The sequence below is a fragment of the Lonchura striata genome, chromosome 2, assembly GCF_046129695.1.
Source record: "Lonchura striata isolate bLonStr1 chromosome 2, bLonStr1.mat, whole genome shotgun sequence".
Lineage (NCBI taxonomy): Eukaryota > Metazoa > Chordata > Aves > Passeriformes > Estrildidae > Lonchura > Lonchura striata.
The window spans coordinates 31,160,260-31,182,999 of NC_134604.1; the positions used below are offsets into that span (position 1 = coordinate 31,160,260).

Consider the following 22,740-nt stretch of genomic DNA (forward strand, 5'->3'; position numbering starts at 1 on the left):
ATAGAAATGACCTAGATAGAAGTGGCCTTGGTGATTAAGTTGTTCAAAGTTGAAAAAAACCACTATGGAAGTCTCTAGTCTGTGGTGTGGCCTCATATATATCATAGTGCCAAAGGAGAGCACATTAGGACAAATATCAGTCACAATTAAAGTGGCTGTGCAGCCTCCATTCTTCAGCCTTGGTAAGTGGTCCCAAAACCTAATTGTAGTAAAGAGGCATTTCTGCATTTATGGCTTACCCATATTTTCCTGATTTTCTGGATGTTTTCTTTTTTGTGGTCATGTGTGTAGAAAATGTCAAAATACATAATGTCCAAGGAAAGTCTTTGCATTAAGCTTCACATTTCTTAGCCCAGAAAGTATATTGATAAGACCTTCAATCAAGAATTAATCTCTTTCCATGTTCCCAGTATAAACATGTCTGAGACACCTTTAAAGTGACTTGATATTAAAAACCGAGTATCATCAACTTCCAGCAGCAGCAGACGTGGGGTCGCCAAAGACAACTGGAGCCCTTGCCAGCATCCCAGGATCTCCCTGTGATTCAGTAAAACACAGTTACATCCAAATTAATTTATTATTTCTGAGGCCATCCAAAGGGGTTTACCTGTGGTGATTGTCCTCTTTCTTCGCATTTAAAAGTTCTTTTTAAATCAGCTGCCTTTTTACACCTGAATGTTGGATTAGGGGGAATTGACATCTCTGCCTGGTACTGAACCGTCTGCCAGTAGTGGCCCTCTGTGCTGAGCTGGCCACTAGAACATCACCCTGACAGTACCAGCTGCTGATGTACACCTCATGGGCAACCCAGAGAAGCTGCTTCCCATCTGCATCAAGGAGATGGATGGAACTCGCAGAACAGCAACCATTCCAGCAACATTTTCCAAGGCCAGAAAGGATGGTGGCAGATGTCCAGATATCTCATGGCAAGTATAGTAACCAGGACATTTTGTCTGTATCTGTGATGGATATTTGTAAGGGAAATACACAAGTAGTAAGGTTATCCGAGGCCACGCAGATCCTCAAATCAGCAGATCAATTCAGCCATATCCAAGAAGACTGCTGGAGAGAGTAAGAATCTTCTGTAAATGTCAAGAGCTTGTATGCAAAAGTAGCATATTCTGCTGCTGAATTTGACACTAAAGCCCAGTGAAGGGAGGCTGGCCACCAAATGACGTGTACCATGTTATGTTGATCTTGTTGCTGTGGGACTGAATTTGTGCTAATTGCAGCAGAGAGAAGGGAAACACAAGTAGCTGGTTTAGGCCGGACAAAGGAGATTTTGAAACTTGAATTAAGGCATGCAACAGACATATAGGCAGCCTACTGTGTAATAAGACCCTGGTGTTAGCAGGCATAGGATTGCTTCCATTAGTGGGAAAGTGAGGGCAATGGTAGGGGGAAGAGTTGGTTCTAAGCAGCATTTTGCTGTCTGTCATTTAAGAAATCTGCTGTTTAAAGACCATTCACTAGGCCAGTGGAACTGAAGTTTGTTATGGGTGATGAGGAGGCTCCTAAAGGCCAAGTCTCAGCATTATTTACAATTAATCTTTGTTCAGGTATTGCACCTTTCTCAGTAGGCTTGGCAGGTTCTTTCAGCTCTGTTTGACTGCAGCACTAGAGGTGTTTTCTACCACTTTAATTGATAAATTCATCAGCTGCCCAGGCCACCACTCAGTAATTAACAGCATCTTGACTCACGTGGTCAAGTGAAGCAGTGATGGTGGCCATCAGCAGCAAATTCTACCCAAAGCTCAAGTGAGCTGTGGAATAATATTCAATATTTCCATAATATTCAATATTCAATAGTAAAGAGCTACTTCATTAAAACAAACTGACAAGAATCTGCCTTCCTCCCCAAAAAACAACAAAATAAAATGAATCCCAGTTCACTATTTGTTCTGTGGTACAACAGACACTGAGGGCACAGTGGAGGTGGCTACTCCCCCAGGGTCGGTGGCCAGGAGCCAGCTGCTGTAACACAGCCAGCAGGACATCTGGGGACCAGCCACAACACCCGAGTGAGGCAAGCAGGACACACCTGGCACAGGATCCAGGATCTAGATTGCTAGGCAAGTCTTCAGGGATGAGGAAGATCCGAGGTCAGGCATGGAAATCAGTCCTCAGGTCAGTGTTGGGTCCAGTGGGGGTGACCAAGGTCAGACATATTCCACTGGTTGCCTGGCAGGCCCATTGTGATGAGGCACATCTGAAATCAAGTGAGGAAGACCATGGATCTGCAGGTAAATTAAGTTTGCAACACATTTACAAATTTATTATTTTAATCCAGGGAAGCTTTTCTCACTTCCTGCAACCATTTGATCCCTACCCCAAATCATCTTGTCTGTTGACTCTTAGTCTCCAGCATTGTGTATGTGTGCCAGCTCACAGGACTCCACAAATCCAAATCAGTCAGTCCTGATCTGTCTCTGAGTGGCACACTTCAGCAGGACAACCAGGGCTTCAGGGAAAAGGTTTTGAAACAGTCCTCAAAAAATGTGCTTTTTTTTGAGTCATTTGTGATCACATCACAGTGCAAGTCTCACTGGTCTGTAGAATGCATTGGTTTGAGATATAATAGTGAACCACATCCTTTGGGAAGTACCAAAGATGACTTCTGATCACTGAGAATTATTTTTCTATTTCTTTTTTTCCCTAATACTACATTTGAGCCAGTCTTTCAGAGTTGTGGTGCAATACTCCACTCAGTAGCAACCAGGGTTAACTGGTTAACTGGACAGTACAAATATCAGCTGTGCATTCTCTAGGCAGGGAACCTGCATTTTCGTGCTGTGAGAAGAGTCTTATGTATTGTAAGTATGAAGAGATATTTTAAATATGCATGGAGAGGTGGGTTGATATTTTTTATCAGTCTTGTTTTGAACACTTGTAACAGTTGGGGAAAAAAAAGAAGTAGGGATCAAGCCTGTGAGCACAGTCCTGCCCTTCAGGATGAAGAGCACTTATATAAGTACTTGATTTTTGGTTTTGTGTGAATAGTGGACAGATGAGTTTGTTGAATAATCTGATGTTGTTAAAGGGCTGCTTTGGTTCTTCAGTAGGCATTTAAAATTTTGAGGGCAGCTACACTTTAAAAAAAAAATGCCCTGTGAAAAGATCAATAACTGAATTCAATACACAATTTTGTTAAGAATGCAGGTAGAATAATTCTTAACTTCCATGGATGTATTTTGTACTGTATCACTTGTGATTCATGGTTACAAGAGGCCTTTGGATAGGAAGCCTTCACCAAGATATTTTCTGAACACCAAAATATGACTGAGCTCCCAGATGATGATGACTCAAAAATGAATCTGCAGGCAGAAACCTTTTCATATCTGGTCAGGAGGAATTTGACTGGTTTCTTTAAGGCCTGGGGATATCCAGTCTGGGCAAACCCTTCCCAGCAGCTGGCTGTTTCTTTCCCCATCTGGTCAGATGATCCCATGAAGCAATATATCTCCTAAACAGGTTTTGGCTCATGAAAATGTGTGATTGTCTGACCTAAAGGCAGTTCTCTGCAGTAGTTTTAAATGTTTTCTGAATAGTGTGGTGTTCCAATGAATCTGAGAAGCATCTCTGCATTGTACATGTGATAGAAGAGTTCGTTCTTGGCTTCCTCCCAACTCTGCCCTGTGTGGGTCCCACTACTTCCTTTCCTAACAGGAGTAATTTTAACCACAGAAGGGGAAACATTGGCTCTCTTATTACCAATGAATCCAATCAACCCCTTCCCATTTTTTATTTTCTCTATTTATCTCCAAAATGTTCTCTGTTCCAGACTTTGATTTCAGGTATGCAAAGTTTGTTGATATTTAGGAGAAGAGTTGGAATGGCGGGGGGATGGAATGTCACTTTAAAAGCAGAGACACGTTAGGACATAATAAAGCTGGAAATAAATGGAAGAACTCAGGTGAAATTATGGCTATAGCCATGAGAAATGAGGATGATCATTTAAAGGAAAGCCTTGATGCACTGCACAGGAGAGGCCTTGATGAGTGTTTAATTGTTCTGAAAGAGGTTGCCTTCATGCTCTGCCTTCAGAGCTGGCAACTGTGCAGTGAGAAACAGCTGCTTTAGCTCATGTCAGAAGCAAAAGAGTGCTCGGGCAGTGAACTTACCTCCTTGATCCTTAGCTAGAGTAAATTTGCAGACATCTAATGCATGTAAAATTGTGGCAACTCAGTCTGCATGAGGATCTAAGGCAGCAGGTGCCTCACCTAGCAGGAGTGAATGTCATGGGAGGAACACAGCACTGGGGTGTATTTACAGTGGTCTGTTTTGAGCTCCAATCTAAACAACCATATACATGTCCAGCTCTTAAATGCTACAGTGAATTTCCCCTATGTTAAAACATGGACTATAGCACAAGCCAATTTTTATGGTGCATTTTGAGATCCTGAGTGAAGCAATTCCTTGTCTTGTGGCTATGTTTTCTTTTTCTAGTGAATGTTACAGAATTCTTACCTTGCTGTAAAGCCATCGATGCACCACATGGGACTGCAGTGACAGTCAGAGGCATCTCCTCCTGATCTCATGCATGTAGATCACAGTGACACCGAGAGAGTGCTAGTGACTTGCTGTGAGCAGGAGATGGTGCTGAAGTGCTGGACCTCATGATCAGCTGAGGCATTTCCAGGAGACCAGCAGATTGTCCAAAAGCTTGTCAAGATAAATGATTTATAATTAAGCAGCAGGATGTGAAAAACCTTGTTCAGGTATGTGAACTGATTCCATATAAAATAAAAATGTGGTTTTATTCCCTTGTAACCAAAGGCTAATAAAGGCTAAAAGCATAGGATTTGTCTTAGACAACTTGAGATAAACAAAGGATAACCAGCATGAACTGCACAAGTGAACAACTGGGGATTGTGGATCTCTTGGATAATAAGAACCTTGCAAGGGAAACAGTACCTGGGTTAGTACTAATGCCTTACACAAGACTGCTTAGGAAATCATTTTAGAAACACTAAATTTTGAAAGACAGAACAGACATGTGTCCAGTGCCAGAACTTCTTAAGATGCCATTTCTCTCTTTTATTTCTTCCAAACAACAATGTATGCTCTTCATCTGGGGTCTAGCAAGAAAAGATAAAAGGAAATGAAATTTTAAAGGAAAAAAAAAAGGATAAAGGGGGAAACAGTATGAAAGACAGCAGGAGTGCAAAGAAAATAAAGACATGGAGAAATAAATGTTGTGAGGGAACATGAAATAATCTGAGGTGGGATAAAACAGAAAAAGAAAAGGAGTAGAGGTGTAATTCTCTGCTTTGTCTAAAAAAGAAGAACAGACACACTTGGAGGAAAATTTAAATCATTATAATAAATAGTGTCTGCCAAGAAAAACTTATTTTTCACTTTATTTCATCACTTAGCTTGGCAAAGATCATAATTTATTAGAGAAAGTCAGTCATATCCTACAAAGGAATACTCAGCTGTTAGAGCTAAACATAAAGAGAGCAGCATGCTCAGTGAACAGATGTAATTAAGAAGTCTGACCATAAGAATCAATGCTGGATGCCCTTCCAAATGGCTCTAATTATGTTTTTCCAGCTGAGGACAACATCTCAAAGACTGGGCAGCATGAGCTTTCTGGAGGAAAACCAGCAGCTAGCTCAGGTTTGAACCATGAGAGAATTTTGCTGCAGCAGTCAGAGTACCTGCACTCAGTGTTGTGTGTGTTCTCAGAAGTGAATGTCACTATTGCTCCTTTCCTCAAACCCAAGTTCCATTCCAAAGCAAAAGTTAATGTGCCAAGGAGTGGTAATCATCCACGTCTTGTTCGGAGAGGCAGCTGGGATGTGGCCAAGATGTCCACCTGAAAGCAAGGACTGCAAGTGTCATCATGAAGAATGCTATTCTAATAAACTTTTTGTCCTCCCCACCCAAGCCCTGGGTTCAGTATGCAGGAATGTCCTTCTGAAGCTTTCTGAAAATCCTGTACTTAACTGTCTGTCATCACCTCTGCCTCTTGCTGTGGCATCTGCTGCCTCCTGAATCAAGCCAGACTTGAGGGGTAAAGACTGATTCTTATCTGTTGGAGATGGGGACCTCCATCAGCCAAATCCATATTGAGGAGGGGATCAGGAATCTCCCTTCAGCAATTCTGTAGGCAAACCCAGGATCATCTCCCAGGATCCCTCTTTTGTCATGACTCTCAAGAAAAACTTTGTTGTCCAAATTTGGGGAAGGGAGACTGTTTCTAGCAAGTTACGTGCATTTTCTTGCAAACCAATCTCCTGGTGTGGGTTTTGCTCTGCCCCATCAACTTTCCAGGAACCAGAACTGCAGCACCCCTAAAACCACTTGTAAAACATTGGTCACTCTCTGCGTGTCTTATCTGCCTCTTTTTCTTCCTCAAAACCTTGTTGCTGAAAGTTCCAGAACTGAGCTGGGGGAAATCAAGAAGTCCATTGCAATGTTTGGGTTTGTGGTCATGTTGCACAGAAAATAGTTTTCTCCATTGTGAAAGAAACTAGGAAGCAAACACTTTGCAACAGCCAACCTTTTGGTCCAGTTGCTAAACCAGAAACCTGGAAAATACACTTCTTCAGGCAGAAATTACAAAAATTTGTACTCACATTTTTCATGGGGAACTGATTTTTCAGGTTGTATTTTTAGTTCCAAACTGGAAACTCCCAGTTCCTCAAAGGATGTGGATATCATTGATGTGAGGAGGAACATACAGACAGGAATTAGGGAAATTTTAGGGAAGCAGAATGCTGCTCAAGACTTCTGTGTATCTGACTTGCAGTGATGCCTCTGATAGGGGTCTTCCACCCTTCTCTCTCATTAGAAATTTTTCCTTAGGAGACTCCATTTTTTTTCTTTCTTGTTACATTTTCTTGCTTTCTCTCCCCTTCATTGCCATACCTCATCCTGCCACATCTCAGCAGAATCTCCAACATCTATCATTTTTTCTGCTACATCCTGGGCCAACTGGCTGGCACTGAATACTACACAGCCTGCTCTGTTTCTGTCTTCACAAATGATTCTCCAAAGTGTTCAGGACCTTTCTCACATGCTCTACAGATGAACATTACATTGTTCCTGCTCCCAGCCAGTCCAGCACACTCAGCAATATTCTCATCTACAGCTGCTGTACACTGAAAAGTTAAAACCTCTGTGTTGGGAAGCTGGACTGTGGGAATCCGGGACACATCACTCAGAAAATATCCTCATGCAAAGAGCAGAATTAACATTTATTATTTTTTTTTAATTAATCAACACACCATGTGCTGAAGGAGAAAGAAACACTACAGCCATGAATAACTTTTCCCTTCAGAGGAAGGACAAGGACACTCCACTGAATGCTCTTCTTTCAAATTCTGCCTCAGCGATTTGAAGGACAAGTATCCTTTCATGTAACAGTGATGGCTTTTTCCACATCATTGAGATACTGGTTGGACCAGGAGGCAAGGGAAGTGATGGAGAATTAGGACCTTTGTTTCTGAAGAGGAGAGTGGAAAGGTTCACAATAGGTCTTTAACATCAGTCTGAACTATTTCATCCAGGACTGATCTCCAGCTTGTAAAAGATGGAGGGGCACAGGCTGGGAACTGAGGTACTTTGAAGCTCAGATTTTATGTCCTTCCTCAGAGAAGCTTGACTGCCTGCTCACAAATTCGATAGCAACTTGTGATGCAAAGGATATTATTCCAGTTACTGTAAGTGTTGGGGTCTCCTTTTCCCTTGACGTGAATTGCAGCACATTTTTCTGCAAAGAGTAAATTAGGCTCCCCAGGCTTCCAGAACCTGTAAAAGAAAGTTTCTTTATTGGAAATGCACTACCATGCTTTACAGTGGATGTGGAGTCACCTCAAACAGTTGTGAAAGAGAAAAGGAAAGTCACTGTGCCAGAAATTAGGAGCCATAGTTTTGAATAGAAAGTTATGTAAGTTTTCGGACTTGCAGAGCAGCTGAAGACAGAAATACACCTCTGACAAATACCTGCCTTACACAATGTATTGGTCTCTTGGACTGAGGGCATGAATTTTAGGCCTCTCCTCACTTCACCAAGATACTCACGTGGCTGTATTTTCATATGGAGTCTGATCCACCCACTGCCACCCATTTTTGTAAGCAGCTAAGCCTATGTAGTATTTTGTTTCATAGCTGTTAGTAACTTTTTCTTTTATCAAGTTGAAGAGGAACTCCTGGAAAAAAAGCACAATGCCCATGAGGGGCAGGACTGAGCACAGAGTGTCATCAGGAGTCCCCGTGGGCTGGGGCAGGTGGCAGAGGGGGCTGGTGCTGCAGAGGTGCAGACAGGACCTTCCCCCTCCCCTGCAGGACACGGAGGGCTCTGAGTCCCCTCCAGGGCCCAGCACTGTGTCTCTGCCTGCTTGGTCCCTCTCTCAGCCCTGTGCACTTACCTGCTCTGCCTTGCTGGTGATCACCACCAGCTGGGAGCCCATCCCAGTGCAGTTCTGTGCACTCTCAGACCATGACATCGTGTCAGAGGACAGGAAATAGCAGTTTCCTTGAAACCTTCTCCAGCCCTTTGGGCAGCAAGTCCAGCCATCCACTGTGGGGGAAAAAAATCCTGCTTTTGAACAAGATGTGCTGTCCTTCATGGCTGTGAGTTCAATATAGGCTCCCAGGTGTTAGGTGTGGGGTTTGAACTGGACAAAGCCTGGACAGAGATAAATGCTCTCTTCTGCTCTCTAGAAGTAAAGCTGTCAGCAGCCTGGCAGGCTCCTGTCCCAGAGCCCCTGCCTGAAGGGGTCTCTTCCCTTTCTCTCTCTGTCCTGCCATGTCCATGCAACCTCTCTTTGATGAGAGACATGGTTTTTCTGCCTTACCGTTCTTGAGGAAGCAAGATGGGAAGTAGTTGGCTTGCGCTTTTCTAGAAACACTTTCATCAGAAAAGAATTGTCCAAGCTCTCAGCTCATGCAGATTCAGAGCCTGACAGCAAACTGCTCTGACAGCCTTGCTGCCACCACAGGCAGTTCCTTACACAGGCAGCTTATCCAAGAGATCTGCCTTATGCCCAGAGTCAAATGGTGCATGAAAAGCTACAGATATGTTCTCACAAAGGTTGAGGCAGCATGAAAAGAGATCTCTGACCTGAGTTTGAGAACTTGCACTACCAGCATTCCAGCACTCCATATTACCATCATTTCATGTGTGACTGCAGCTCAGCTCCCCAGCTCTTCTGAACTAAACATCATCCTCCCTCCACTGTCCCTCACACTGACCATCATGCTTGTGTGAACTGGCAGTGAGCCAGCACAGGGAGTGCAACTGGATTGAGCCAGCCAGTATAGAAGCACTTTCATCTAGATCATAGACTAGACTTGCAATAGAGGGGTTGTGTTAGGGGAAGAGTAGGAAGGTTGGTCAAGTGCAGGTATGGAATGACCCACCCTCTTTCACCGACCTGGAGCATGTTTTCATAGAATTCTAAGTAAAGATGTACAATAGAGTGTCTTCTTACCTCAATTCCCCAGATTCCTTCTTTAAAACAATCTACTTGTGACTGACAGTACTATTCCCCACCTCAAAGGTTGAGGAGGAACCAGACAAAATTTTGGTGAAGTAATTTTGTTACTTCTGAGGCTCTCAGAATCCCTCACCTTTCTCTGCAGAACTGCTGAGGACACAGTACCACTCTGTAGAGTTCTGGAGGAAAGTCTTGTATGGGCCATAGCTTCCATCAAGTAAAGCCACTGAGAAGAGAGGAAATCAAAGCAAAGTGCTACTGTCATCCTTTTCACCTCGTGCATGAGCAGCCTGTGCTATCCTCCCCCTTCTGCTTTGGAGCCCCAAAAGAGACCCTGTTATGTTAATAAGTGATGAAATATGGATTGAGCAATGAGGTAAGAACAGCAAGCAACTTCTCCCATTACCAGTCATTCCTTCACTTGGAAGAGCTTCTCTCACCTCAGATGGCTGAGAGACTCACTTGCCCAGCTGACAAATCTGGATTAGAAATCTTCTGAGGATGAGGTGAGGAAAGGGAAAAAGAAGTCATGGGATAAGCTAATACGAGTGGAGAAGCCTGTTTTGGTGAAGCCCATTTGCCTGCAGGCAGAGGAACTAGGATATGGGTTTTCCACCTGACCAAGGGCAGCCACCTGAGCCATTCATCCCAAAGGAATTAAGACACCCAGGAACTCACCAAGGCAGATGGTCACAAGGGCAGCTTTGATTGGAAGGACAAAAATAAGGAAGACCCAGATGTTCAGCCAGGGGCAGCTTCTCTCTTCTGCTGGCGATGAAAAACACAAAGCAAGAGTGAGAATGCCCCAGCCCAGAGTTAGAAGCAGGATAACGCCGGGGGCTCTGTTCCCCAACAACCTCCTGCCAGGGACTGGGGAGCCCCACAGGTGCTGGAAGCAGGTCCTGCAGCCTGACCCTAGCAGTGGCTCAGACTCACAGAGTACAGAAACACAGGGGCTGCCCTGAGGCTGCTTTTGGATTTCCCTGTTTATCACAAGACCTGCCTGTATTCTGCCCAAACCTCACTCCCCCTTTGTCCTGCCAGACCTCCTTTCTCCTCAACACATCTTCCTTCTTGCCTTCCATTACCCTGTCACTGAACGCTCTTTCTGGATCTCCCTCCTCTTCCTCTCTCTTCAGAGCTTCTTTCTCTCACTACCTGGATTTTGCCTCTGTACCGTGAGCCCCTTTCTGCAGTGGCACAGTGCCCCAAAGGAGTGAGTGCCCAGCTCAGGGTGTGCACAGCCAGACACACAGAGGGATTGTCTGCACACAGGGAAGAGGCACTTGGGAGCTCCTGGGAGAGCCCTGGCCGGTTTTCCTTGGAGAAACCAGAGGTGGGAGCAGGGACTTGTGCTCAGCAGGATGCAGAGAGCTTTAGCAGGGCAATCACAGAAGGACAGCACCCTTCAGCCCCATTGTTTACACACACACCACTGAAGGGAATACCAGGGCACGCTCTGCCTGGACTTCCATTTCCTCTGGCTCTAGAAAAAAGTCATTCTGCCAGCCTGGGCACTGCCCAACTTCCCTCAGCTGTTTGCTCTTGTCCTAAGCCCCATCCCCTGGTAGGAGATCCAGCCACCACCCCATGCCCAGGATCCATCCCAGCCCTGTCTTTCCCACAATTCTTTTGACAGGAAGAGAGAAAAGAAGGAAAGTTTTGGGGTTACCTGCACTTCCAGGACTGATTCTCCCTTGGCTGTTCATTATCTCTACAAGAGGATCACCCTTCTCTAAGGGTCTTTGTTACCAGTGTGGCCACAAACAGCCTTCCTCCTGCACAGGGCACCTCCCACACTGGTGTACCCCACAACACATGGAAATTGGGGAATTTTCATCATTTCCCTGCCAGGACATTTCACAAGATGTTCATTGCAACACAGAAAGTCACCAAGGCAAAGGAAAAGAAATGAAGAGGAGCATCTCTGCAGCTCACACAGTCTCCCTTTGCACAGTCTCATGCAGTTTCGCAGGACACCTTTCTGGTGCTGCTCTCTCCTGCTGAGGGTCCATGTGTGTGGAAATACATGCACAGGCAGGTATATTTGGCATTTGCTAGCAAAGGGCTAAACCCACTGAGTACAGCCTGCAAATTCCCATTTGGGAGCCAAAAATGAGAGGAAAGCAGATCTGTGACTGAGCCTGTTGAGTGCCCATGTGCATCCTGAGCCCAGAGTTCCTGATCACAACAGAGAACTTGCCAACACTGTTTTGATCTAATGGTGTTTTGATATAATTCCATTAGAAGGGAGGCTGTGGCTTTGAGCAAAGGGGTTCAATATGACCTGGCATTGTGGGGCAGAAGGATTGCTAGGCAGTGCCAGAGTCCATGCACATGACAGGTCATGAAGTCTCCCTTGGTTGTGACTCCAAAATCTGCAGGACATATGTGGAATTGACTGAGATGTTCCACCAGCTGTTTCCTCCATGTGGAGAGGAATGCATGGGTGCAGAGACACAGGAATAGGAGAGCTCATAGCAACAGCTCAGGCATTTCAGCTGAAGCTTCACAAGATCAGTGCACAGAGCTGCTTACAAGAGAGGACAAGCCTGAGCTCTCTGTAGAAGACATTCTCTGATTCTCTTATTTTGTGCACAACAGGCTGCAGGCAGGGTCAGAACCTACATTTGTAAATCTCTTTATGTAGCTAATGTTCACAAGCTCTCACCCCACATGGAACCACATTAACAAGACTTGTGTGACCTCCAGTCTCCCAGCAGCCCCCCAGGAAGTGCAGCTGCAAGAACACATCCCCTTTGTGGAAGCAGGGGTTCCCCTGGTCCCACACACTTCCTGCTGGAGATGTAGGGTACATGAGTATCCACAGCTCTTCCAGCAGCCTCTGAAGCACAGGTGAAAGCACAGGCTCACCTTGTCACCCTGCAGAACTGTGGGTCTGTGCCTGCTGCACCGACTGGGGTCACCCATGGCACTCGGCTGCCAGGGAGCTTCTTACAGACAGAGGTGGCCAAGTTGCAGAACAGCCTGGGCTCAGTGGCCACTTCCTTCCCACTTCCCTCTCCTCTCCCTCTTAACTCCTCTTGCTTCATCTAAAATTTGTTTTCAGATGGTTTCTTCTCTGCCTCAGGGACCTTTCCCTAATGCCCTGGTTACTGTTAAGCTGGTGGTCATGGTCTTCTTTCACAGCAGTGGTTTGAGGCAAATGCCCCCTCAAATAGTGGCAGCTATTGAATTCACACAGCTGTTGGCATGCACACTCCTCTTTTTATCACTTGCTGCTGCCCAGGCCATCTGAGCAACATGAGGTGGGATGGGTAAGGCTAGAGAGGGTTCCAAGTACAAAGACCAGCAAAGCGTGCTCTTGTTCAGAAATGAACTTGGTGGAGGACATTCTCTCTTTCTCAGTGGCTGATGACAGTTTCTCCATCAACCTGAACCCCCTGAGCAGTCCTGCTATCCAGTTTTCTGGAATTCCAAATGATTTGAAGGGAAAGACTTATCTGCAACACTGACATAAGGGCAAGTAGCCTGCAAGGAAACACTAACAAAGCAAAAGGCAGAAAGCACAGCACAAGTGCTAGCAGTAGGGTCAACACAGGAAGAGAGAATTAATCCCAGAGAAAATTGCTGCCTCTGTGTGTGGTTGTTTTGCCCTCTCACAGCCTGAAACCAGCCCCAGAGCCCCGAGCCCCAGCAGTGTGTGAGGGCAGCTCACAGAGGCAGCTGTCAGGCTCTGCGGCTTGTGCTGCAGTTTCTGAACTTTGTTTGCAGCAGGAAAAATGAAATAAATCCAGGAGGACACTGCGGGATCATTATCATGGAGCTTTATGAGAGAGGTTACGGAGGACCAAAGGATGAGATGGGCTCTGCTGGATCTCACACTTCCCAATGTGGCAGAAATGTTGGCAAAGTAGAGGTTGGGTGCCAGCTTATCTGCAGTAATTCTGAGATCTTGGGATGCCAGGATCACGTGAGAAGGCAAAAAGCAAAAGCCAGGATCACAACCAGAGGGTTCAGGAGGTCAAACACTGGCCAATTAGAGTATCTGTTTGCAAGACTCCCTTGGGAAGACTCCCACTTTGATGATGTGTTCTGCACTGATCCCCACCCTGTGGGAGCCTGCGTCCTTGTATTCAAAGACATCTTCAGGCAATATGTGGAATCAACAACTGAGAGAGCCTCTCCAGCCCATTGTGCAGCACCTCTAGTTTCACGGGGGCAGCAATAGCAGGACACAGAGTGCCCAAGACAGAGAGGGAATATGGCCTTTTTTCTGGAGAGTCCCCAAAGGCATGGGGACAACGCTGATTGTTCCTCAGGCAGCTGGCCATATCCCTGACCAGGTGTCCTAGTAACTGACAGGAAATAGCCAATCTCATTGTAAAGCCAATCTTTGCCAGGCAGGAGTAACTGAGAGAAGGTTCCTAGGCCTTAACAAGGCACCTGAAGCATCTTTGGGATGGTCATCCTTCACATGAAGAGAGGATGAGTTAGAAGTGTTCAGACCAGAGACCAGAGGAGGGAGGGATGGTACCAACTGCCTGACCATCTGTCTTCCAAACAATATTCCCTCTCAGCCAAGTGGGGATGCAGGCTTCGGTATTCATACTCATTTCAAAAACCCTCTGTGTATAACTGCTGGTCTCCCCGTTGTCCTCAGGATGAGGTTTCCTCCATCAGGCATTTTATGCTTCTGCTTCAGATATCTGGAGACAATGGCTCTCATTGCTGTAGGAGGTTGTTCTAGCCCTGCTCTCCTGCTGCCTTCTGGAGGATTACAATACAGGCTCCACCTTTCACATTAGTCAGCTCCCCAGAGCTTCCGAAGAGGAGACGCATTATCTTCCAACATGGCCTCGTCAAGTCTTGCAGGGAGGGAGGAGTATCAGCACCTGGGGTCTCAGGGCTCAGAGGGATATGGAGACAGAGTCTTGCAGATCCTGATTCATCCCAAACTCCCAGGATGACTCAGCCTTGTTCTCCTCCTGCCCTGTTCCCATGGGCATCAGTCCACGATGAATGCAATCCTGCCTTCTTCCTACAGCCAAGGAGAGGGGACTGTGTCCAGACCCAGCAGGGGCTGCTGCTCAGTGCAGGCTGACCCCAGGAGTGGACACCCAGCAGAGGAAGCTGCTGGTCAGCTCTGGCCTTCAGGGACTGTGCACCTTCAGCTGGCTGCTCCCCAGCAGGCCTGACCCTGCTGTGCTGGGCTGGCTCTTGTGTGGAGGAGGCAAGAGAGGAAATGTGCTCCCTGTCCTGCTTGTGTGCCAGGAGTTATGGCAGAGGGGAGGCCTAAAGGGGATCCTGCATGGCAAAGCAAGAAATGTCAAAGAGCCTGCATAAGGAGTTCCCCTCGGGGCAGACCCAAGCCCAGCACCCCAGGCTGGTGTTGGGAGAAGCTGTGCACTGCAGGGTGTGGTTTCTAGGTGTGTGGATGGACAGGGCCAGGAGGATGTGCTGTCACTACTACGCATCCTTGAAATGACAGCCTGGTAGGCCAGGCAGGAACTGGCTCCATGAGGGCTCATCTCCTGCATGTTTCAGGAAGAAAGTCTCACCCCAGGACTCCTGTGCAGGAAGAACTCTCAAGGAAGATGGAGAGGCATTCTATGAAGTGAGAGGACACAGTGGGATCACGGAGGAGGAGCGCCACTGCGTTTCTTTTGCTCCCTATCCTGTTTTTCAGGCTGTGTTCAGAAGGAGGCGAAGCATGGACTATTTCATTCCACTCATCCAAAGACAGAACCCTCTGGGGAGGAAAAGGTAACAAGAAGTCAAAGAGCAGAAATTGCCATGAAGACTTGAGAAGGGACAAGCCAAAAGGCCAGGAGACAAGCTGGGAGGACAAGTGATCTGGGAACTAGAGAAATTAGCTCAAAACCTGGGAAGAATACATTGCTGAAAGGCAGATACATGCAAATACACAGTGAAGAAGAAAGTCACCATGCAAATAAACTCTGAGGGAAGTGGTTAAAATGCTGCTTTGCAGGGACGAACTTGACCCTGATAAAAGTCCCCAAACCAGAAAACCTGTCTGGCAGTGGGTCTCCAGGGGAGGCACATTGACTCTGGGTCTAGAAATGGGACTTACGGGTACTGAAGGAAGTTGTATTGTGCTCACAGGCAGAGAACTAGGCTTAGGGAGAGCCAGCAGGGAATGAGAGTAGGCTGAGGCAAAGAGACAAAAATTACATAAAGAAATAGGTTAAGTAGAAGATGAAAGGAAAAGTAAGGCCTGGAACTGGGAAGAAAGCCGTGGAAGAGGGGAGAAAAATGTCTGGCCTAAAGAGGCTCTGAAGAGCACAGTGGACATATTCCCACCACAGGACTCCAAGGGATATGAACTCAAGTGGCGTCAGAGAAGGAGTTAGTTCTGCATGAGATACACATCTGCACTGGGAACCTGGAGAGGACCAGGACACCAGGAAAGGGAAGGGAGGATATTTGCAGCATGGCACTTCTCCAGTTCCCTGGTACCACCACAGGTCTCAGCTGACAGCTGCTTTCTCACAGCTGCCTGTGACACTTCTTCACATCTGCTTGTGTTATTAAATGTATCCCATGGAAAAAAGTCAAATCCCTAGAAGGGTCAATACTAGAGCAGAGGAAATAGCCAGGCTGAGAGGGACCTCCTACACAAGAATGTCATGATAGGGCAAAGGGGAATGGCTTTAGACTGAAAGAGGGCAGGATTCCATTAAATATTAGGGAGGAATAGTGCTTCCTTCCTAATATTTAGGAAGGTGAGGTGGTGAGGCACTGGAAACCAGGTGTCCCTAGAGATGTGTCCTACCTCCAGTATGTTCAAGGCGTGGCAGGATGGGGATATGAGCAGCCTGGTCTAGCAGAAGGTGTCCCTGCCCTTGACCTAGGGGGCTTGAAACTAGACTACCCTTTAAAGTTCCTTCTAACCCAAATTATTCCATGATTTGAATATTATACTCCCACATCTTAGAGATTAAAAAGGGAAGAGAGATATGCACACAGAACACAAGATCTTTTTTCATTGCTGTGATATTGTATTTTCTCCTGTCTAACATTTCAGAAGTTGTTCAGCAAAACCAGAACAGCTAGAGGACATTTTGCGTGTGAATCAACAAAAAGCAAACAGCTCTGCTCAAGGAGGCAAAGGACATTGAAACTCTGAATATCTGACTTCCACTCCTGTGTCTTCCTCCTGGAGAAGTCCTTCTCTTTTCTGCCACAGGCTCCTGGAGCCACTCAGAGAGAAGAAGACACAAGAACACAGGACCTGCTTCAAAGAGCCTGAGCCTCCCTGTGTTCCCTGAGCCACCACGTGCACTGGGGATGCTGGACAAAGCTCATTGCACTTCCACACACATGGTCCCACCCCACACAGTGAAGATGTGTCAGAGCTCCCCACTGATCCCAGCACAGCCAGCGTTGTTCCCAGCTCCCTGCTCAGCTCCCAGCTTTACTCAGGACAGGAATATTTCCATCACACAATTACTGCTGCAGCTTCACAAATTCGATGATGCATCGTAAATGGTTTGACGTTATTCCAGTTATTCAGATTTCCTTCAGGCACATGTATAACTGTGCAGTTCTCATCAAGGTTATCACTTGGTTCTCCTTGTCGCCAGAACCTGGGACAGAGACAGGCTTGTTACTCCCCAGTGTCCACTGTAAAGCACTGCTGGAAAAGGCCGCAGTGGGATGCAAGACTTGAAGGCAAGAGACAGAAATTCCCAGTGCTGATTCATGGATAGAACCAGTGCTCTCCCTCCCGCTCCACATCCCACTGGCACCAGTGACACATGGAAACCTGCCTCCTTCCTACAGCCTTCCAGCACAACAGGGCCCTGCTCCATCCTGCTGGGGGGAGCTGATCACCACCACTCACCCCATGCACCTCACTCCCAGCAGAGGCCAGGGTGGGCCTCCAGGGCAAATGTGTTCTCCAGAAGAAGGCACAGCAAGGACAGCCTTGGTGCTCTCTCCCTGTGGCCCATCTCTTTCCATTCATTCCAGCACAGGCCATTTTGTGCATTTAAGTGCTGTGCAGGCCAGGCAAGGCCTGTCAGCTACTAAGGGTTCTTGCTGATGGCAAGATGCAGCCTTTTTCTGTGCTTACAGCAATGGTTTCTAGGTCACAGGTAGTTAATTCATAACCAATATCCACAGAGATGGGGCCACTGGAACCTGGTGTCCTACAAAGTTCTCTCCTGCTGCACCTTCAATCTCCGACAAGGCAGTGGGGTCACAACACCCTCTCATGCACCAGCTGAACCTCTCACATCTCTCCTACTTTCTTTCCCTACCAGGAGTCACACCAAACACTCTTCATCCAGAGATACTCACGTTGGTGTCCCATTGTATGGAGTCTTGTCCACCCATTGCCACTGGCCCACCTTATCCTTTAACAGACCAATGTAGATATTAGGTCTTTTCATGGGTGGAGATTTCTGCATGGAGAGGAATTCCTGGCAATCAGAGAGAGAGTGCAGTGCCCATGAGGGGCAGGACTGAGCACAGAGTGTCATCAGGAGTCCCCGTGGGCTGGGGCAGGTGGCAGATGGGGCTGGTGCTGCAGAGGTGCAGACAGGATCTTCCCCCTCCCCTGCAGGACACGGAGGGCTCTGAGTCCCCTCCAGGGCCCAGCACTGTGTCTCTGCCTGCTGGGTTCCTCTCTCAGCCCTGTGCACTTACCTGTTCTGCCTTGCTGGTGATCACCACCAGCTGGGAGCCCATCCCAGTGCAGTTCTGTGCACTCTCAGCACAATTCATCCTATCAAGGGACAGGAAATAGCAGCTTCTTTGAAACCTTCTCCAGCCCTTTGGGCAGCATGTCCAGCCACGCTCTGTGCAGGGAGAATCAGAGAGAGGAAGGCTACTAACAAGTGATGATGATTGCAGAGATCCAGGTTTTGCAGGGACAGTGCTCATGTCCTCCTCACTGACCTCTCCTGACAGTGCTTCATAGTTTCCTGACAGTTCCTGATAGTGCTTGAAAACACAGGGATAGTTCAGACATGTCTTCCCATTGCTTTGGGGTATGACCAGAGAGCTCTGTGTTCCCAAAGCTGTGGAAATCCTTGTGAGGGGATCTCAGGTCTCCCCAAAGTTCTCTTGGGGATGTGGTTGGACTTGCCCTGCTACAGCCTCCTTGAGGCCCTTATCCCCAGGGAAGAGGGGACACTGAGTACTGACCTGTGCCTTGTGGCACCGCTGAGTCGCACTCCCACTTTGAGAACTGCTGCTGCAGGGCTGAGGGCTGGTCACTGCTGTGGCTGAAGGGAAACACTGCAAAGGGAGAGGAAAGGCAGCAGCATTACCCCTTCCTCCCAGCTCCTCACCCGGCATCTCTGGCCCCTTGACTCTCCTTCCACCATTTCCCCAGCAGGCATTGTCCCAGCTGTCAGCTCTCCTGGCCCGCACCAGTGGCACAGCTGCCTTCCCAGCCAGAAAGGGACCGTCTTCCAAGTCAGTCAGCACAGGGACCCCTGGAAGCACATCCCACTGGGGACATGCCACACACATGGCAGGAGTGATCCCTCCCAGGCACAGCCACTCTGCCATGCACACACCCACAGCCCAGCTGCCAGCCTGCAAAGCAGCCTCTCATTGTCACACTTTGTGCCTTCCTCAGCTACATATCAACAGGCCTTTGGAGGAGTCAGCAACACCCTGTTCCATCAGCAACACCCAGTCCAGGTGAAGGGAATCACTCACAGCTGGAGCTGCTGAAACCAGGGTGCAGCATAAACCCCTAGGACTTCCTAGCTCCAGTTTGTGGGGAATAATGCACTCTTGGTAACAGGCCACAGCCACAATCCCAAGGAATTACTGGTAACTCCAACACACAGGAGAATGGATTAGGAGCTTCTCCGGGCATGCTTAGCAATCCAGATGCCTGGATCCTGATTCTTAACAATCCAGATTCATCAATCCTTTAATTTAGAACTATTTTTACTTATGAGCAGACCAATCCTAATGGCTCCAGTGCCTGATTAGTGAATTGCTGTAATGGAAGAAGGCTCAGAGGAGATGGGCAAGGGCAATGCCTGTCTGACCACCCACATTGCCAATAAACGTGTCCTTATCCCTACCCAAAGATAAAGGCTGCAAAGAGAGAAGATTTTTACTTTGATTGAGCTGAGGGATTTGCCCTGCTCTGGAGCTGTTCATCTCTCTAGGGATCAAAAAGGGTCAGTGTCTTCCTCTGATAGCCTGAAACCTCTGTTGGCTGAGAGACACTGCTACTGCCTTAGCCTTCCTGGGGAAGCAGGGTAGGAAATCATGGGCTCACAGTCCTCTGGAAACACTTCCACCAGAGAAGAGCTGTCCAAGCTCTCAGCTCATGCAGACTGAGAGAGACCTAGAGCAAACTGCTCTGACAGCCTTGCTGCCTGCACAGGCAGTTCCTTACACAGCCAAATCTCTTGGATACGAGACCTGCCTTATGTCCAGAGATTCAAATGGTGGATGAAAAGCTACAGATATGTTCTCACAAAGGTTGAGGCTGCATGAGAAGGGATCTCTGACCTGTGTTTTGGTGAAGCCCATTTGCCTGCAGGCAGAGGAACTAGGATATGGGTTTTCCACCTGACCAAGGGCAGCCACCTGAGCCCTTCATCCCAAAGGAATTAAGACACCCAGGAACTCACCAAGGCAGATGGTCACAAGGGCAGCTTTGATTGGAAGGACAAAAATAAGGAAGACCCAGATGTTCAGCCAGGGGCAGCTTCTCTCTTCTGCTGGCGATGAAAAACACAAAGCAAGAGTGAGAATGCCCCAGCCCAGAGTTAGAAGCAGGATAACGCCGGGGGCTCTGTTCCCCAACAACCTCCTGCCAGGGACTGGGGAGCCCCACAGGTGCTGGAAGCAGGTCCTGCAGCCTGACCCTAGCAGTGGCTCAGACTCACAGAGTACAGAAGCACAGGGGCAGCCCTGAGGCTGCTTTTGGATTTCCCTGTTTATCACAGGACCTGTGTATATTGTGTCCAAACCTCACTCCCCCTTTGTCCTGTCAGACCTCCTTTCTCCTCAACACATCTTCCTTCTTGCCTTCCATTACCCTGTCTGTCACTGAACGCTCTTTCTAGATCTCCCTCCTCTTCCTCTCTCTTCAGAGCTTCTTTCTCTCACTACCTGGATTTTGCCTCTGTACCGTGAGCCCCTTTCTGCAGTGGCACAGTGCCCCAAAGGAGTGAGTGCCCAGCTCAGGGTGTGCACAGCCAGACACACAGAGGGATTGTCTGCACACAGGGAAGAGGCACTTGGGAGCTCCAGGGAGAGCCCTGGCCGGTTTTCCTTGGAGACACCAGAGGTGGGAGCAGGGACTTGTGCTCAGCAGGATGCAGAGAGCTTTAGCAGGGCAATCACAGAAGGATAGCACCCTTCAGCCCCATTGTTTACACACACACCACTGAAGGGAATACCAGGGCACGCTCTGCCTGGACTTCCATTTCCTCTGGCTCTAGAAAAAAGTCATTCTGCCAGCCTGGGCATTGCCCAACTTCCCTCATCTGTTTGCCCTTGTCCTAAGCCCCATCCCCTGGTAGGAGATCCAGCCACCACCCCATGCCCAGGATCCATCCCAGCCCTGTCTTGACCCACTATTCTTTTGACAGGAAGAGAGAAAAGAAGGAAAGTTTTGGGGTTACCTGCACTTCCAGGACTGATTCTCCCTTGGCTGTTCATTATCTCTACAAGAGGATCACCCTTCTCCAAGGATCCCTGTTACCAGTGTGGCCACCAACAGCCTTCCTCCTTCACAAGGCACCTCCCACACTGGTGAGGGGCCTTCACAGGCTCTAATCTGATGTGCTGAAAAAGCCATATCCTGGGTGGACCCTACAGCACAAGGGGATTGAGGAACTTCCATCATTACCCTGCCCAGACACTTCACGCCATAGTCACTGCAACACAGAAAGTCACCAAGGCAAAGGAAAAAAAATGAAGAGGAGCATCTCTGCAGCTCACACAGTCTCAGGCAGTTTCTCACGTCATACATGGCCTTCCCTCTCTGGTGCTGCTCTCCCCTGCTGAGGGTCCATGTGTGTGGGAATACATGCACAGGCAGGTATATTTGGCATTTGCTAGCAAAGGGCTAAATCCACTGAGCACAGCCTGCAAATTCCCATTTGGGGGCCAAAACTGAGAGGAAAGCATATCTGTGACTGAGTCTGGTGAGTGCTCATGTGCATCCTGAGCTCAGAGTTCCTGAGCACAAGAGAGAACTTGCCAACACTGTTTTGAACTAATTCTGCTGGAAGAAAGGATGGAGCTTTGGGCAGAGGAGTTCAGTGGGACTGGAGAACAGAAAGGATCACTGGATGGTGCTGTAGTCCCTTTGTATGACAGATCAATAATTTTGCCTCGGTTATGACTACAAAAGCTGCAAGCATACATGGTGTTCCTTGCAGTTCTCAAGGAGACCTGGATTCAAGTCCAGCAGCTTCAGACTCCTAAGGATGACCCTAAGGAGGAAGGATTCCTCCTGGATCCCAATGTCCTCTGAATGGACTGAAATGGCAACTCAGCCTCTGCTCTTGTTCCATCAGCTGGTTCCTCCCTGTGGAGAGGAATGCATGGGTGCAGAGACACAGGAATAGGAGAGCTCATAGCAACAGCTCAGGCATTTCAGCTGAAGCTTCACAAGATCAGTGCACAGAGTTGCTTACAAGTGAGGACAAGCCTGAGCTCTCTGTAGAAGACATCCTCTGATTCTGTTATTTTGTGCACAACAGGCTGCAGGTGGGGTCAGAGCCTACATTTGTAAAGCTCTTTATGTAACTAATGTTCATGAGCTCTCAACCATATAAAAACATATTTGGAAGACTTGTGTGACCTCCAGTCTCCTACCAGCCCCCCGTTGACTACAGATGCAAGAACACATCCCCTTTGTGGAAGCAGGGGCTCCTCCAGTCCCACACAATTCCTGCTGCTTGCAGGTGTGTTTGCCTCCTCAGCACACTGCTTGCAGCAAAGGACTGCCAGGGGGGCGACTCACCCTATATGCTGGCGCCTGTTTCATGATACCTGCTCGCCACAATAATTTTCCCACCTCTTAGCCAAATGAACTTTCTGGGGTAAGTCTGGTGATCTCCCACAGAAGACCCCTCATCTGCCTCGTGACCACCGTGACAGAAGGAGATTGGATCCCCCTCCCAAGGACTGAGACTGAGATCCCTGCCACTGGGAGTGGGATGGGCTGGCCTGATTGAAGCGAACCCAGGTGTGGTTGCTGAACCAAGAAAACAATGGCTCTCGCTCATGGCTGATGACATGACCTGCTCCCCCTCGGTGGCTGCAAGGGACTTACTCTGCATTGTACCTGTTCCCCTTCAGGGGCTTCAATGGACTC

At 47.8% G+C, this 22,740-nt stretch overlaps 2 protein-coding genes across 2 annotated transcripts; both read right to left on the minus strand.

Moving 5' to 3' along the window:
• Positions 1-7,595: 7,595 nt before the first annotated feature.
• Positions 7,596-11,155, minus strand: LOC110480829 (C-type lectin domain family 6 member A). The gene is made up of 6 exons (XM_077790858.1): positions 11,119-11,155; positions 10,125-10,220; positions 9,580-9,672; positions 8,376-8,527; positions 8,029-8,156; positions 7,596-7,755 (listed from the first exon to the last, which is right to left on the minus strand). Exons 1-6 carry the CDS (start codon positions 11,153-11,155, stop codon positions 7,596-7,598), a joined length of 666 nt encoding a protein of 221 aa, XP_077646984.1.
• A 5,714-nt stretch (positions 11,156-16,869) lies between these two features.
• On the minus strand, positions 16,870-21,074 carry LOC144248880 (C-type lectin domain family 4 member D-like). Its single transcript, XM_077790859.1, has 6 exons — positions 21,038-21,074; positions 20,039-20,134; positions 18,582-18,674; positions 18,081-18,232; positions 17,733-17,854; positions 16,870-17,017 (listed from the first exon to the last, which is right to left on the minus strand). The coding sequence occupies exons 1-6, from the start codon at positions 21,072-21,074 to the stop codon at positions 16,870-16,872; spliced, it is 648 nt and encodes a 215-aa protein (XP_077646985.1).
• Between the last annotated feature and the right edge of the window lie 1,666 nt (positions 21,075-22,740).